The sequence below is a fragment of the Neoarius graeffei genome, chromosome 17, assembly GCF_027579695.1.
Source record: "Neoarius graeffei isolate fNeoGra1 chromosome 17, fNeoGra1.pri, whole genome shotgun sequence".
Classification (NCBI taxonomy): domain Eukaryota; kingdom Metazoa; phylum Chordata; class Actinopteri; order Siluriformes; family Ariidae; genus Neoarius; species Neoarius graeffei.
In genome coordinates, this window is record NC_083585.1 from 41,075,059 (window position 1) to 41,093,719 (window position 18,661).

The 18,661-nt window shown below is 40.7% G+C and overlaps 1 protein-coding gene across 2 annotated transcripts in view; it reads right to left on the minus strand.

The window, feature by feature from the left end:
* The window catches only part of slc43a2a (solute carrier family 43 member 2a), a 32,376-nt gene continuing 13,715 nt past the window's right edge, over positions 1 to 18,661 (minus strand). For both annotated transcript variants that reach the window (XM_060944215.1, XM_060944216.1), the window contains 9 exons: positions 11,474 to 11,566; positions 10,988 to 11,121; positions 10,549 to 10,751; positions 7,623 to 7,766; positions 6,721 to 6,847; positions 6,437 to 6,569; positions 6,018 to 6,091; positions 5,812 to 5,935; positions 1 to 3,967 (listed from right to left, as the gene is read on the minus strand). In XM_060944215.1, coding sequence (XP_060800198.1) covers positions 3,806 to 3,967; positions 5,812 to 5,935; positions 6,018 to 6,091; positions 6,437 to 6,569; positions 6,721 to 6,847; positions 7,623 to 7,766; positions 10,549 to 10,751; positions 10,988 to 11,121; positions 11,474 to 11,566 — 1,194 coding nt within the window. In that variant the 3' untranslated portion in view covers positions 1 to 3,805. The remainder of the gene's footprint in view (positions 3,968 to 5,811; positions 5,936 to 6,017; positions 6,092 to 6,436; positions 6,570 to 6,720; positions 6,848 to 7,622; positions 7,767 to 10,548; positions 10,752 to 10,987; positions 11,122 to 11,473; positions 11,567 to 18,661) is intronic.

Here is an 18,661-nt window from a genome sequence, read left to right on the forward strand (position 1 = left end):
TTTTAATAGAAAACGATTTTGAATTTATATTTATTTTTCATATATTTGATTTTTTGTTGTTGTTAAAACAATTAATTTAAAACTCAAACAACAGGTGTTAAGTAGTGATATACAACAACGTAATCAAAATGCCGTACATAGCACTGAGACAAAACGTTTCACATGGAACAGGAAAAAAAGACCTATAAAAGATGAAAAAGGTAACAAAGTAGGCTACAAGTCAATGAAATACAAAATACAAGTTGAGGAAAAACATTGGTGTTTCACCTATTACTTTCCACACTTCAGAAGCCCAAAATAATCTGCATCTATCAATAATCAGTCACTCAAAATAAGCATCAAACGTAAAAACCTACATGAACACACGTGGGTTATGATGTTAAGGATGAACAATTAAGATATGGCAGTGAAAAAAAGTGCATTTTCTTTCCGGTCTTGGGGGGGGGGGGGGGGGGGGGGGTTATACTCTCACATTCATTGTGCTTGATTACAGTACTGCATTAATGTGAAATTTCATCTCTAATATCTAAACATGTTCAAATCTGTAAAAGCTGGCACATGCACACACTCTACACATGACAGTGTCCTTATAGAGAACATATTTATGCAAAGTGAAACAAACACTAGGGTGTAGGAAAGATTTAACCTGTTTCTCTGCACAGAACTGAACTCTTCACAACTGATCTTCCACTGAAAATCACAGTGAAACATCTCTGAAGAAAAATCAGTGAAGCTGTGTTGGTCTACCTTTGGTAGGATACGAAGGTTGAGGGATGCAAGTGTCATATATTCAGTTGTACAGTCAAGGCGAAACCTCGAGCTGTCATCTGTTTATATGCACAGCAAGGACAAAGATGATTTATCATCTTTGTGAAAGGTCAAGGTGCACCAGTGCCGATTTTTAACCACAGCACACATTCACTAAGGCAACAGAGATGTTTCTCTGTAGCATTCGTATTACATGGTGAATCATTACACAAAGTCTGGGAGAGTTGTGACTAGCTCAGAACTAGCAGTTGACCAGACGGTCATTTCAATACAAGTTGTGAAAGTGTATTATGATTTTACTCAAAATATCATCTCAAATCATTTTTATACTATTTAATATGGGCACATAACATGCTGAGGTAAAGTCTGAAATGAGAAAACTGAGAGTAACATCTGTCTGGGTTGGAGTTGAGCCTTTAAGGAAGGAAAACACTGAACTAAATCCCATCAGACTTATTTTAGCTACATGAATGTGAGACTAGAGACGAAATAGAGCAACATTTCAAGCACCTCCCTTTTTGATTATCTAAGTAAATTCAAGTTTAGCCAAAATTCTTTTAGCCACAAAGTGTGACTACAGATGTATGATACCCTACATTTGTAATATACACAAAGGAACTGATACTTGATGATCAAGAAAACAGTATTCCTGTTCTTTTCCATTTAGGATCATTTAGGTAAAAACACAGTAACAGGACAACACCCAACACCTTTGAGCACAAAGGTGACTGACTGCCTAAACAACTCTTTGTGCATTGGTCTTAGATGGCTGTGTATGGAGAAGGATTTTAGCACACATACACTGTAAATACTAGCAGAAGCAAACTAAATCCTCAATTTTCGACCAAAACCATCATGTCTCTCATTTTATCTCTCTCCATAAACACAAACAGTCATGAGATGGAGCAAAACTTGAATGGGGTCATGCCACATTGCAGGTTAAAACATTTTTACTAGTCTAATTGTTTTCACCAAAAATATAAAACAAAACATGTATGATAATAATAATAATTATTATTATAGCTAGCATGTTAATCTTTACAACAGACTGTATAATTCAATACTGAATGAGCAGGTGGGTGGAAACACACAACACACTGGTAATCAGTACAATACCTACAGTTTAAAAACTATTCAGTATAGTGTTACACGTTATTGCTGGTGAAATTCAGTCTGTTGTACTATGTGTAATTCCTTTTTAGTTTCTTTACAGTCACTTATTTACTATCAAGTAACCGTCCATGAGCCACTTATAAACAAAGCATGACTTTAGAGTTATATGTCTATTGCAACAGTCTGATAATTGGAAACTGAAATATATTGCAAAACACATCACACAGCAATCTATGCTGCATTGCTAATTGTCCGATCAGATCAGATCATCAGAGACTAAATGCTGCATCTTTAACTGATCTTAAAAAGAAGCATTAATTTTATAAAGAATACTGTTTAACATGATTTTAATTAAGTACATGCACCGTGTCTCAGATATGCTCCATTCAGGAAAAGCTGCAGTCTCATGGCCATGCTGTGCTGTGGCTAGTAAGGTTGGGCAATATGATAATATGATATCGATATTGCGATATATTAAGATCATGATACACTTTCATGAGTACTGTGAGTAGTGTCAAGAGTCATTGTTTCTTCATTATTGCTGTAACTGATTTGACATTTAAGAAAAAAAAAACACTTTTCTACCAGTCGTTTCCTTTTCCCTTATTAAATACTGTAATTATGTGTATATCTCAGAATATTTTATAATATGACTCTACTGTCTTGTTAAATTTCAGCAAAACAAAATATAATGATATAAAATGAATATGTTGAAGAGGTCTTCAAATATCGCAATATGATATTTTCACCATTTTGCCCACTCCTTGTGTATGGCATGCTGCTAGATCTGGCCTGGTGTGCATTCGTGAAATATCTCAAAGCAGGAGCGTTTGGCTAGGATCAGCTTTTGTGATAATAAGATCATTGTAAACACTGGAGGAACCAGAAATGTGAAGTCACATAACTGAAGTTAGAGTCGTAATTACTGGCAACAATACAACAATGTCTGACAACACTTGTAGCAGTCTTTTTCTCTTTTGTTGCTTAAGCATGCTGTTCAACTGGAGGAGTTCATACCGAGTCTTAATACTGTACTGTATATCCATATGTCCATAGTCTGACGAACAGGAACCTGATTTTTAGAAATCCTGAAAGACAGGACAGGATGACATGTCTTTTTGGAGTTTCTTCTCTACTTTCCTCTTTCTTTGCACACCCTTGACATGTCAAACCAGATAGGTAGTGTGTATGTGGGCCCATGTCAGTTTTATTCAAGAGTACTATGAGCTCTTTGATAAGTTGTTGTGTATGAGAGGACAGCCAGTGCAGGTAGCATCACAGGTTTTTCACTTGGGAGTCACAGTGTTCATCCAGCCCAATAGGAAATAATCCGGGAGAAACAATATTGTTTTGTTTGATATCATCGCTATGGAATTAATCCTCCTTTCATTTTATTCTAGCCACGTAGGTCAGGATCGGAAAACGAGGCAAGAAATCGAACAGGGATTGGTAAATTGCTCCCAATATGGTAATCATACCTAAAAACAAAGGTATTATTGATTAACCTGGTTGGTTATCTCAGTTTATATGATGGACAGTAAACTAAGAGAGGGCTAGATGGAGTAGCGAGATACCCATAATCCATAAGAGAATTCCAGCTACACCGACAACACTATTTTAATTCTAAAGGAACATTTTCCAGTAACCAGATGCTTCTGGTTTATCCAGAGAATCTGGTACTGAGACTACAGAGTGTGTAAGCATGTTTGGGTGGCACATTGTCACTTTCAACAGTATTTGCTGCTTTGTCTATACGTCTGTGTTTCTGTTTGTGTGTGTAGGAATAGTTGAACACTGATAGAGATGGATAAGGGAAAGAGGATATTTGAATTACACTGGTTGAAATTTTCATTCCTCTCTCCTTTCCTCTCTGTTGCCTCCTGGCTCTCAGTCTGACTGGTGCCGTACATGTGTGAGTCCATGTTCAGACAAAGGCCTCTTGGTTATTGCCATTGTTGATCTTGAGATAGATCTTAGGGTCATCCTCCTGTTCCTGTTTTTGCCTGTGCAGCTGCTTGCCATACCAGAGCAGGTAGCCAGGGAGGCAGAAGCCCAGCATGCTGAGACCCAGCAGCCCCACATTTACCTGCACACAGCACACAATATGGCCAACAGACAACATACATTACTGTAATGCATTCACTGTGGATGTGATTGGATTTATAACATGAATAATATCAGAGCCAGAACTGAAATGCAGTGGAGATCACGATCAAGAATGCCTTAGTATTCCCAGAGCTTTGTATTCCCAGAGCTCTATATTAAAAAAGCACTATGTTCCCCAGAGCATTTTATTCCCAGGGCAGTATATTACCAAAGCACTATGCCCCTAGAACACTATATTACCAAAGCACTATATTCCCAGCACACAATTTTACCAAAGCACTATGTTACCAGACCTCCATATATCGCCAAAGCACTGTAGTCCCAGAGCAGTGTATTCCCAAAGCACTGTATTCTCAGAGCTCTATATTCCTAGAGCTTTGTATTCCCAGAGCTCTAAATTAAAAAAGCACTATGTTCCCCAGAGCATTTTATTCCCAGGACAGTATATTACCAAAGCACTATGTCCCTAGAACACTATTACCAAAGCACTATGTTCCCAGCACACCATTTTACCAAAGCACTATTCCCAGAGCACCATATTCCTAGAGCTCCATATATCACCAAAGCACTATATTTCCAGAGCACTATATTCCCAGACCTCCATATATCACCAAAGCACTATAGTCCCAGAGCAGTGTATTCCCAAAGCACTGTATTCTCAGAGCTCTATATTTCCAGAGCTCCATATACAGTAGCATCAAATCACAAGTTCCCAGAGCACTAAGTTCCCAGAGCTCCATATAGCATCAAAGCACAAGTTCCTAGAGCACTATATTCCCAGAGCTCCATATATCACCAAAGCACTATATTCCCAGAGCTCCATATATCACCAAAGCACTATATTCCCAGAGCAGTGTAGTCCCCAAACACTGTATTCCCAGAGCTTTATATTCCCAGGGGCCTATAATTCAGGTCAGGTTCCAGGATCATGTTCCCTCAGCTATGTGTTCCCTCATTAAGGGGCCTGGGCAGTAGTGGCTCAATGGTAAATGCTCTAGGTTAATGATTAGAAGGTTGGGGGTTCAAACCAGTGCTGCTCCTATGGAGCAATAAGCAAGGCTGCTTCAGGGGTGCTGAGTCATGGTTACCCCTACGCTCTGATATAAAAAGAATTTCACTGTAATGTAAATGTGACAAATCGAGGCTTCTTCTAAATAGTGAAATAGGTAATGAAATATCAGACCTGAAAGTGTCCTTGAGCTAGAAGCTGTTTTTGAATCTAATTTAAAAGCTTGCAAGTGATTTGACTGACTTGCTACAATTTATATAAGGGAATATTAAAGGGATTACAGGATTAAGACCGAAAAATAGAGCATTGGGAAGTCAGGCTGTTTCCTAGAAAATGTCAATGAGGGAGTATAGTACTCTAGAAATAAAGGGTTCTATCTGAAATTACAAAGAGGGAACACACTGCTGTATGTTTATCCCGGGATGCTAGGGGCGAGTTGCCTGTCTGCTTAGATTATATTACCTAGCTGTATTTAACCACAGGAATGAGTCGACCTATGAAGCTGGCAGACAAGAATCTACTCAATGGGACTGAGTGTGTCAATGATGTCTAATTAATTTATTTTTTAGAATAACCCCTCACCCTCTTAGGACTCATCGACGAGTCCAAGCGTACCGTCCTCATGCTTGTAACTACAATTTTTCCAGTTAGTCTCATGGTAGTTACTGAAAAATTTATAGACGTTATGTAATATGCTTTAAGATTAATAAAGGAACAACAAGCCTGGAGTTAAAGAGGGTCAAACAATATTGTGCTAATTAAACATTGTTATAACTGATTATTGTAATATGGCTATGACGTGTGCATGTGCTCACCCAGAGAGGATCTCCCTTTAACGGGCTCATCATGGCCATGAAGAGAGGCTGTTGCAGAAGAGCAAAGAGAGCACTGATCAGAGACTGCAGTCCTGTCAAACTGCCAAACTGAGAGGAGGGGTACCTGCAGACCAGATTAAACAAGTCATACACTGTTTTCATATCCACAAATGGGCTGTGTTCCAAATCAGAGCTATCGTACTCACACAGCAGCATATAGTCCTCCCACGGCAGAATGGATAAAACCTCTTACGATGGTGTGCAATATAAAGGACAAGATCTATGGAGAGAGTGAGAGTATCATCTTCAGATGGAACATTCTATAACAACGCCTCCATAACCGGTGTGTGTGTGTGTGTGTGTGTGTGTGTGATTTTTCTCTTTTCTAAAATGGTTTCTGTAATGAATAAATGATGCTGGTAAGAACAGGATGTTCCTTGATATGGAAATAAACTGACAAATTCATCCACAAGAGGTCACTAAATCACTATACAGCTGCTACAGCAACAGCTGCAGTGACGTGAGTGGCTTTGCACCAATTTCCTGCCCTGTGGAAGTGTGGTGCATGGTGCAGGCTGGTAACTATGCAGTAAACACTGAGTATAGTATATAGAATGTAGTTTACCTGTAGAGGCAGGTTTGGGATCAGGCAGGTGATCCCAAAGCCCACCAGCAGCATGTTTGTGAAGATAAAGGCTCTGGTGGCATTGCTAATCTGCTGGATCTGCCTATCACGCCTCTTTGGCTGGGTGGGGTCTCTGAGAAGAGGAGATAAATAAATAAATAAATATCTATCTATCTATCTATCTATCTATCTATCTATCTATCTATCTATCTATCTATCTATCTATCTATCTATCTATCTATCTATCTATCTATCTATCTAAAGGGTTTAACTGTCCCACTCACTTGGTGATTTGTTTCTCATTATTGTCGTCACACTCTTTTAGTTTCCAGTCCATGATGTAGCCAATCACTGGAGCGGTCAAGAGACACAGCAGCTGTAGCACACCAAAGATAGAGGTGTATGTGCTCACTGAGAATGGAAAACAGAGGAAGAACCATAGTAAGCATCAATTCCTAAATCATTCATCTATGGCTGTATCAAAATTGCTTTAACATAAGTGTATGTGGATGGATTGTATAGTCGAGTCGTGACACAAAGCAGAATTTCTAATCCAGGCAAAACTCCATTTGTGTTTTGTATGACAACATGAATTAATGTCAAAGTTAGGAGAAGGTGGATGAGCAGGCAGACAGAGAATAAAGAATGCACATACAATTTAGCCTGCAGTCTTACCCACTTCCATCTTTTCCACTGAGAAGGCATTAGAAAGCATGAGAACGTGCAGAAAAAGCGGAGAAAACACACATCGAGAAGAGTTAGAGCATGGAATAGTCAGTGAAGGAAATACACCTTCTCTAACATGAACAACACATCAGAACTAGAAGTAGCATGTCACTTTCAAAGAAAAATGAGCAACAGTGACATTCCAGGGAAAACAGCCTGGAAGTAATCAGACACGCTTGACAGAACAAACACTAGTGACCATAAAGCTGCACTCCGTAGTGAGTAGCATTATGCTATGCGTTTAGCAGTTTCACATGAATAACAAACCTACAACAAATACACCAATCCAGCTGGGTTTGATACTTGCACATAGGTTTTGTGGTGTGTCCCGTACTATTAATGCTTTTTGTGTATTTGAGTGCGAGTTTCCACAGAAGACGTTAACCAATAGCATTCACTCACTGGTCAGCCTTCATTGGTGCTAGTAAAGACCATTACATGTAAACACTTTTATACACACCTGTGCTGAGGTCTCCTTCTGTAAAGGACTCCAGGATGCTGTTCATGGCTCCCATGTAGAAGATGAGTCGCAGCTGAGTGACACACATGGTGATGAGGCTGAGCAGGAAGATGGGGCTGAAGACACTATGCATGAATGACTGGGCTAGAGAGAAAGAAAAGAAGAATCCTATCAGACCGTTCGTCTTCTCTATGAGACAAAATTTCTTCATCTTTAAAGCCTTATATCACTTTTGATCCACTGTCTTTGTTGGTGAAGTATAAAGCGATTGTTTATCTGCATCTTTTTTCCCAGATGCGCTGAATGGAAAAGTACTGCAGCTTGGTCATGTTGACCAACGAAGCAGAGGCCATACCTGTTACATGGCAGGGATGAACAGACATGTTTAATTAATTACAGCAGCCTCTGTTCAAATGGAAAATAATTCTACAGGTGCTCGGATGGCAAGGTAATGGCTGCATAAACCTCGTGGTCCATTACAGGCTGGAAAATTTGGCCTGTTAATAATCAGCCAGGCTTGATGCTGTAAACCCACACTGACTGATGAAGAAACGGGATTTATAATCCTGGACACAGCTGTGGTAGCTATTTATTGCTCAGTATTTCAGGAATCTACCTCACTTCAGAATACACACACACACACACACACACACAGAATGAAAACCTTCTTGATTTTAAGGCCAGCTGTAACTAACAAGTGTAATGAAAACACGAGGGCATTAGCTCTAGGATTTGACTAGTATCAGACTCTCCTTTAAAAAAACAACTCGCCCATTGCTGCTGGCTTTCAATCTGCCTGTCTCGCCACATCTTCTGCCAGCCAGAGCTTCTTGTGATACTGTGTGAATCGATTACATGGTCCATTTAGCATGAACAAGCCAAACGTGGGACCCCTTTGTGAGTTAAGGACCCTCATATGGGCAGAGATGGCTTGCAAAGGTCTGTGTGTGCATCATATGCCGCTTTTCCACTACCAACGCGGCTGAGTTGGGCTGAGCCGTACGGTGCGGAGTTGGGCTGAGTGGAGCTGAGTGGGGCTGTTGGGGTTGCATTTCGACTACAACCGCGCTGAACCGTGCTGGCTGGAAGTGGGTGGACACATTGGGTTGAGTTAGCGAAAGTGGGTGGACGTCATGTGATGTCATTAGGCGGCGCAAACAGTGACATCAGTGACCTTTTAAGCGGTAGTCTCACGACCTGGATAGTAAACAATAAACATGGAGGGCATGGAGTCGTTAGTGTTGCTGGTCTTGGTGCTGTGGCTTGTTGTCACCGACAACGCCAACAGATACTGGCAAGAGCGTATAGATGAGGCGAGGCGCATAAGGCTTCATAATTCTCGTAATAAGTAATTCTTCTTCTTCCGGGTTTACGGTGTTTACAGATCCCAGCATGCTCGCGGGGCGTGTGGGGGCATGTGAGGACACTCCTCCTCACCAATCAGTGCACAGGGGAGTGTCTCCTCACGCCCCTAGCCCCACTCGGCTCGGTTTGGCTTGCTTCAGCCCTACTCCAAAACCGTGCGAGTTTTGGGTGCTGAGTAGGGCTGAAGCGAGCGGAGTCGTGCTGCTCTGAGGTAGTCGAAACGCGAGCCGTGTCGGGCTGAAGTGAGCTGAAAAAGGGTAGTGGAAAAGGGCCAATAGTTCATACTAATTGTATTGTACAGAGCTGGGTTAGTGCAGCTAAAGTGCACCGAACTCTGACCTGAGTCAAGCTCTTAGTCTGACTTTGACTACTAAACTCACATAAAAGTGCTTTATTTACATCCCTTCACTAGCTAGAGCTTGTTTGCTTACACCCCATTTGTTCTGGATCAGGATGCAAGGTGCTTTAAAGGGAAAGCCTTCTTAAATCACTTGGACTTGGACAGCTTGCCAGCCAAAGGCTGTGTGTCTTGTCTGTCTAGGCTAATGTGGGCTTGAATAAGACTGTCTGCTCTGAGGAACAAGTGATTTGAAGTTTGACTGGCATTTGAAACAGCATTACTGACTACAGTATTTATATCAAGAATGAAGTAGGAAATCAATCATTGGACTTATATAATTAATTAGACTGATAGTATATGTTCAGGGACACATCAGAAATGCTATCTTAGCAAATATCTGAATATACATAGGCACATTTATCAACAGTACTTATTATGTGATTATTATATAACATATATGAGATTATTAAGCCTATTTCTCAACATTTGGTCAGATTTCAACCCTAAAATGGTCTTGTTCTTTTGGCAGATAATTTTGCTTCTTTCTGGAAATAACAGCAAGGAAATCATGGAAATAATTAGCAAAATTATCTGCAAATAGAATAAGATAATGAATTAGAAACTCATAATCATCATATTGTATTAATACAATATATTAATTAAAATGTACCTATATTTTATGCAAGATATTTGTTTTGTAGTGAGTCTCATCTCATCTCATTATCTCTAGCTGCTTTATCCTTCTACAGGGTCGCAGGCAAGCTGGAGCCTATCCCAGCTGACTACGGGCGAAAGGCGGGGTACACCCTGGACAAGTCGCCAGGTCATCACAGGGCTGACACATAGACACAGACAACCATTCACACTCACATTCACACCTACGGTCAATTTAGAGTCACCAGTCAACCTAACCTGCATGTCTTTGGACTGTGGGGGAAACAGGAGCACCCGGAGGAAACCCACGCGGACACGGGGAGAACATGCAAACTCCACACAGAAAGGCCCTCGCCGGCCCCAGGGCTCGAACCCAGGACCTTCTTGCTGTGAGGCGACAGCGCTAACCACTACACCACCGTGCCGCCCTTTGTAGTGAGTAATTTTGTTTAAATCTTTAAACTGCTTCTGGAGTCCTGCCAAAAGCTAGGTCTATATTTTCCTACCTTCTAAGAAGACATTTCAATCATATTAAGTCCATAGATTATGAATAGATATGACCCTTACATTCCTCTGAGGTCTTGCACTGCACATCTAGGTCAACAGTGGACAAGCAGATCTTGTTTCCATCCTGTGTGGCCAGCATTTTGGGTTGGTTTTTCATGGAGTTCCCCACACTGAGTCTACGGCCCACCGTGGTGACCTGCCTGTAAAACTGTTTGCCTGTGATCTTATGGTCAAAGCCCAGCCAGCTGAACTTGATCTTCACACTAATGGAAACAAGAAGTGGACATTTTCAAACAAATGAATAATGAATTATCAAGAGATATAAATGAGATGAAGTGGCTCTGAACCTGATAAACTGATCTATTGGTGTCAACAATCTTTGTAAGCTATTAGCCATAATGATCTAAATCTTCTGTTCATATAATTGGTGGATGAAGCAGACTGAGAGTGATCAGACAGAGATTTGTGGGACTTGTTGTGTTTGTAAGAGATCACATACCTGTAGTCCATGTCCTCTGGTCCAGGGAAGGGCTCCAGAGGCCAGTTGAAGAAGCAGTTGATGAAGACCAGGCCAGCGCAGCCGGCCCAGACAAGCAGGATGGTGATAAATGCCACGCCCAGGTCATAGATCACCTGTGAGGATAATAAAGATTAATTCAAACACATACTAAGGGATGGCAACATTACATTACTGTATTGGTTTCATATTTATTCTATTGTTCCTGGAATTTGTGGACTTTGCTCAAAATCTATACCTAAATTGCTTCAGTAATTATTAAAAGCAACACTTACGGTAAGCTATATACAATATGCCGAATCTACAGGAATTACACAGGAGTAATAGACCTCTCAAAGATGTGATCTGAGGTCAGATTGGGATTGCAAGGCTTATTGCAAGAGTAGCAGCTGCCACATTGCATCACCCATTTTTACCATTCTTCTGTCACTAACAGACTTAAACCATGAATCAGCTGTGGATTTTTACCTTAATGCCTGGAAAAGTGACAGCAGAAGAAGCATAGGAGCCAATCATGAGTGCAATGAACGTGGAGCGTAGATCACCAAACATGTTGGGAAGCTGAGAAACAAACAAAAGATGGCATTCAGGGACAAACAGTGTTGTTCATATTACAATGAAGTAAAATATTTAAAAAAAATCCTCTGATTTCAAATTTAAGGAATTTTGCTGACACAACAATTTGCCAAAGATTATAATATATTTACTTATCAAAGAACAACATATCATAATTTATATCTGTTTATAGTTAAATGGTTAAATGGTGTATAATGCCGCCAAATAATTTGCAATAATTTAACAGTGGTTCCCTCATCACCTCTGTCTTTTTTTTTCTTTCTTGAAAATTTTGAAGAAACAGCTGAACCGGGACATTAAAGGGGCCGACTCACCCTTCCCAGAATTGTTGTTTTTGTTTTGAAATCACATGACCGTTATATGGTAGCGCTCTGTGCAGCAAAATGTCTGCAAATTCACTGTTAGCGATCCTTTCAAAACCCGTCTCAAACTTTACCTTCATCTACAGTATGTGCTATATGTGGAAGCTTTGAACAACATATGCCTTATCTTTTCTTACCTTTGTGGCCCCCCGCGAGAGGCCGGTTCTGGTCCATTCCAATGGAATAATCGTATGACAATGGAATGGATCAGTTGAAGGAAGTTATACTGTAGATACTCTAACCATCTCATCTCATTATCTCTAGCCGCTTTATCCTGTTCTACAGGGTCGCAGGCAAGCTGGAGCCTATCCTAGCTGACTACGGGCGAAAGGCAGGGTACACCCTAGACAAGTCGCCAGGTCATCACAGGGCTGACACATAGACACAGACAACCATTCACACTCACATTCACACCTACGGTCAATTTAGAGTCACTAGTTAACCTAACCTGCATGTCTTTGGACTGTGGGGGAAACCGGAGCACCCGGAGGAAACCCACGCGGACATGGGGAGAACATGCAAACTCTGCACAGAAAGGCCCTCGCCGGCCACGGGGCTCGAACCCGGACCTTCTTGCTGTGAGGTGACAGTGCTAACCACTACACCACCATGCCGCCTATACTCTAACCAAATATCTTCAATTTCATGTGACAGTTTAAGCTCTAAGGTGAGTAAGCCCCTTTAATATACAGCTGTGATCAGCTATTCTGGCTGATCAGGATCTAAAAAAAGACACATTGTTCTGGAATGTCCAATGAGTTTGGAAATTTTAAATCAGTGTGACATATGAGCAGAGAAACATGTGGATGGATGGATTTTTTTTTTAATCAGATCTGGTTTCATGAGGATCTATCTATCTATCTATCTATCTATCTATCTATCTATCTATCTATCTATCTATCTATCTATCTATCTATCTATCTATCTATCTATCTATATCTGTGTGCGTGAGAGAGAGAGAGAGAGAGAGAGAGAGAGAGAGAGAGAGAGAGAGATTGTAAGGTGTTGCATAAGTGTATTTCTCTTATGAGCAGATAAAGGATAGAGAGAGAAGAGATGAGCATAGACTGTTCTGAACTAAACAACTGTCAAGTATCCCACAGGTAGAAGAGGAAAAAGGAAGAGAAACAGAATCAACGAGTGAAAGTGTGGAAAAACATGCTCTGGTTATGGCATGCTCCGAGGACATTTGAGAATTTATTGTTATCCACATGCTAAGCAGACTTCCAAAGACTGAAAGTGTCATGATATCCATACTGCCTGTTCTTGAAGTCAGACTACTGTTTTTCCAATAACTTGTCTCTCTTCCTCCCCCTCTCACATCCAGCAGGCAGGAATGAAAGGGCCAACTGGAGAACAAACCAGACGTCATTCAGTGCCTCCAATTAGAGGAAAGGTCATTCCCGATCCATGAAAGCCAAAACATCCAAGAAGACACTAGCAATAACAATCTCTCTCTCTCTCACACACACACACACACATACATATATATATATATATATATATATGCAAACACACAGTAGTATTCTATGGCCTGAGAAGACCTAACGTGTCCTACATGATGTACTTGACTGTTCTTTTTCAAGACTGCAGAGGGCTGAGGAAGCAGTAAACAGCGAAGAGCACATTAAAAACACCACCATACTCAAACAAAACAAACAGATTAAAGAGACGATTTCAACACCACCACACCACCAATGTTTTTCTTATTCCTTCCACAATAACATGAGCACGAGACTCACTGCAATACCGGTTCACTTATACATTCATTATCTATTGCAGTTCACCAATGTACAGCACATATTTTAAGAAACGTAACACACCCTATGCCTTTCGTTTGTAGATGTGCAAAACATAGGCTCTACAACTTTTTAACTGGAGCTATGCTCTTTAGCAGTTTCATGCCCTGAACACTTTGCACTGCACAAGCATGGAAGGTTTAATGCAAGGAAGTGGGGCAAGTTAAATGATAATGAGAACAGCATATGGCTTAAAAACAACTGAAAGGAGAATGTTCTTTAATATATGTTAATTTAAAAAATAAATAAATGTGTGTGTGTGTGTGTGAGTCTACCACATTTTCATACCAGATGCTCAGATTATGCATTTTGAGTTCTACCTGCAGGGCGGCACGGTGGTGTAGTGGTTAGCGCTGTCGCCTCACAGCAAGAAGGTCCGGGTTCGAGCCCTGTGGCCGGCGAGGGCCTTTCTGTGCGGAGTTTGCATGTTCTCCCCGTGTCCGCGTGGGTTTCCTCCGGGTGCTCCGGTTTCCCCCACAGTCCAAAGACATGCAGGTTAGGTTAACTGGTGACTCTAAATTGACCGTAGGTGTGAATGTGAGTGTGAATGGTTGTCTGTGTCTATGTGTCGGCCCTGTGATGACCTGGCGACTTGTCCAGGGTGTACCCCGCCTTTCGCCCGTAGTCAGCTGGGATAGGCTCCAGCTTGCCTGCGACCCTGTAGAAGGATAAAGCGGCTAGAGATAATGAGAATGAGATGAGTTCTACCTGCTGCATTACACTACCAGGCCTCTGTATGCAGGAAAACCAAAATGAAATTGGCCCAAGGGAAGTTACTGTAAATCTGACATGAAATCATGTGCACGCAACCCAAAATGGTCCATTTTCCAAGCAGAAAGCCATCAAAATGTCCATGATGTACATGATGCTAGGTCTAAAGTGCATTTTTGGACCAGAATACCACTACTTTTACTATGGGTTTGCAAAACAGCTATAGGTAATTTAATATGATGCCTCACTGATTGTTTGGCACAGTGCCAAACTAATTTTTGGCACTGTGCCAATTATGCCAAAATATTATTTGCTGATGCTCTGTTTAGAACCTGGGACCAACTTTAACCTGTACAAAATGTTACCAACAAAGCTAGAACTGTTGCTGATCCAAGATAGTCAGTCATAAAATGTGTTTTTATTTTTTCTAACCTCTGAACATGCAGTGCTGAAAACATGGAGACCAGGACTCCGAATCAGTCAGTACATGTACAATGAATGGACGCTGTCGAGTGTTGACTCGTTTCCGGTTCTGGACAGTAACTACACGGTAGTCAAGTCCTCTAGAACCAGCCTCAGTCCAACACAGTTGTGGATGATATTAAAAGTGGTCAATGTATCCTGTAGGGGTGCTACTGAGGTGATTATTTGTTGATAGTTACTGGATCAGCCAGCGAAAACGGAGCAAAATTTAGCGCGCTTTTCAACGCCATTTCTACGCATTCTGTAAACAGAGCATCTGGTACAAAAATCCCATGGCACGACACATATATTTAAAAATTGCAGGTTGTTGTCTAATGATAAGTCCAAGAAAAAATGATCTGAGGGGACAGTTAAGTATATCTCAATCCTAATCTTACAACATGTTATTCTAGTTATAAAATTACTTGAATTTGAACTAGGTATGCAGCAAAGCTAATGATCTGAATAGGACAAGGGAAAAACTGGTTTGTGTGTCTGCCTAGAAAATAGTCTGTTTGCTGTGGAGTTCAGATTAAACGTGATCTGTCTGATATTCACTTCAGGTCAGTGCTATTTTTGGGTTTGTCTCAAAGCTGAAGCTTCTGTAATCATGTATTGTGTCACCAGGTCTAACACACTTAACAGACTTCTCTGTTAGGGTCAAAAGTGAGCTGCATCTTTTTATTTGTTTATTTTACAAAAAAAAGAATGAATATTTAAATAATATTGGCTGGCGTTGAGTGATATATCAGATGTATTCCATTCAGCTAGCATGATATTGAACGAGTCGAAGATGAGTACAATACAATGCTAGCTGAATAGAATATATCTGCTATACCATGAAAAGCCATTATTATTATTATTATTATTATCCATACACATTCCTTTCTGGTGTTCAACACATCTTTCTCTTTCAAAATTCTCTCAAAATCTTCCATATTTAACTAAGCAAACCTGGTGGCCATGTCTGTTTACAAATTGTCACAGTCACTCGCTAGTGCGGAAGTTTTACGTCTCCGACTTGTGATGTCATGTTGTCTTGACAACATGCAATATCGTAAACCATATTCAACGCTCATTCTCCACTGGGTGGAGTGATGTAATACACATAGGAGAAGCGATATGCTAACAATATTGCATGCTATCAAACCAAACGAACGATTTGATTTTGAAAAAGGGTCCTGTATGAATAATAATACATGATCTATTACTCCGCTCTTGGGAGTTGTCTTATAAAAGTGCTTCCATGAAAAATTACACACCAAGGGGAAAAAAGTTATAAAGTTATAAAGCACAATGCTATTGGAGAAACAGTTTGCTCCGTTTTTAAACTGTGTAAAATGTTTAAAAAGGTAATAAATTGCCATTATGTATTTAAACTCCCAAATACAGTATGTAAGTGATATATTTGCATGATGGAAAGTGAATGAGAAAGCTCCATTTCATTGTAATGCAGGGCACTTGCTCATCAACTCTGTCAATGCAAAAAAAGAAAAGAAACAGCAAACTGCAATTTCTTTTAGAATTCCACTTGAACAGGGAGATTTTTTTTAGAGCAGAAGAAAGACACCAAACAACAGTATGGCTAAGTTTCTCAAACTACAAAAGAAGGAAATGAAATGGACAGAGAAGTGGAAAAGAAACCGGAGTAAACTGAACTGAGTCAGATCATAACATAAGATATTCTGTCACAACAGCCTCGTGTCTTTGTGCTGATAGCATGGAACAGGATTTAAGGAAGCACGGCAGACAAAAGAAAGCCGGTCAAAACCGCATCAGTGTGCACCCAATGACCTGACGTGGCTGAGCAAATCAACATGACCTTCAGATCTGTGCCAAATAGAGCAGATGATAGGAATAGAACCTCTGGTAAACAGTACTGGTGTGTCTTGTTTACAGGCTGTTCTCAGTTTCGGCATGTGTGAATCTGCTTGGAACTATGATTACTCAGCCAGCTCCATCTTGTTTCGTCTGACAACAACAACCCACCCCCACCCTTTTCGAAGCTCAACCCATCCGTCGCATTAACTCTCTCTTCCTCACTCCATTGCCAAACCTGTTTTGATCAAATCTGCACATGAACCAACAGGACCAAAGAGTACTGAAATTTCCTTTCAGTCTGATTATCGTGCATAGTGGAAGAGAATTTTTAATAGCGCAACTGCATAGTCTAGAGAGCATACTGGGTATCTCACTCAGTACCTGAGGGAGAGATGGGGGAATTGAGGTCAAATTGGAAGAGAAAGAAAAAAAAAAGAACAGGAAAGGAAGAGAGACTCCAAATTTGAGCAACTAAATCTATTCACTCATTTAGTAACTACAGAAAATTTAGGTATGTTTCTCAGTTCTCAGCTGTGATTAAAATGCGCAAAGCACGTACAAACCAGCATTGAACGGGAAGCTCCAGGATAGAAGTATAACATGTGAAAGTGTGTCATGGAAAAGAAAGAAATGCCTGCAGAGCCTCCAGACTCTGATCAGCTGTGTAAAACCAACAGTTATTTCAAGTAACAGGAGTGTGCTTACTAGAACCCAGAAGCTGCAACAGCTAAAATCACAGGCTATACTGTTCCACAGTATGATCTGACACACATTTTAGCACTTTTTTTTCTTCCATCAGTCTCATGCACTTCCTTTGATGTAAACAGGGCAGGTATACAGTGCACGGCCACAATGTACTGAATAAAGAGACAAGACCCCAAAATAGACCTGTTATGGTTCCAGGGTGTCAAACACGTTGTGAACTCTGTGTTATGTGTCTGTACATGTACAGAAAACAACACAGCATCAAAGCAGCATCTCAGTGACTACCACTGTACAGGTTTCAGTACAATTTCACTGTAGAACTCAAGAAAGGGAAGTCTGGTTGGTTGCGTATACCACAATCTCAGCAAAATTTCTTTTGGAAAAAAAAATGACACACTAATGCCTCGGTCACAACTGGCTGTGCTCCTATGGCCGGTCTACGTGCAAAAAACACAAGAAACGCACGGAGGGCGCGCGTGTGACGTGCTGATTTTCGAGCCGTAGACTGGCCGCAGAGGTTCTTTGTCATGTCAAACAAACTCTACGGGTGCTTACGTTTTTTTCAGGTTGCAAGACAAACTTATGGCCAACGTGCGTCTTTCTCCACGAACAAAAAAAACCCCGCAGCGATTTGGGAAACGCCAAAAATTGCACGGCCAAAAAATCGTACGTCCGGTTGTGACCTAGGCTTAATATGTATCAGGAATACAACAGGATTTACATATATGACCCTTCATCAGACATCCTGTGTTGCTGTGCTAATGGACGCTGTTTGGTTGTCTGTACCATTCCTTAGGAGCACAACTGCATGGAACACTTTGTTCATTCAAACAGTAAATAATACTGGTGCCTTTTTTTGGTCTTTGCCTGAAGCTTAGAGCTGATGCAGAGGACAGATAAAGCAGAATAGCATGTGAGGGAGAAAAAACTTATAGTGATTAACAGATAGTCAAATTAAGGGATATCCGTATCCTTATGCAACTCTACTCAGGAAAGTTGAAAGACCTCCCAGGAGGTTAACACAATGGTAACTAATGGTAGCCATATTTAGTAAAATACTGCTTGAAAAACAAAAATTAAATGAAACCAGGCATAACCCATCCAAGTTGAAACGTCTGTGGTACTCCTGCTTGCCTCAATCACAGGGTGAACTATAGTCATATGTCAAGAAATGTTAGTGCAACCCTTACCGGACAACATTAAAATATTATAAGTACACA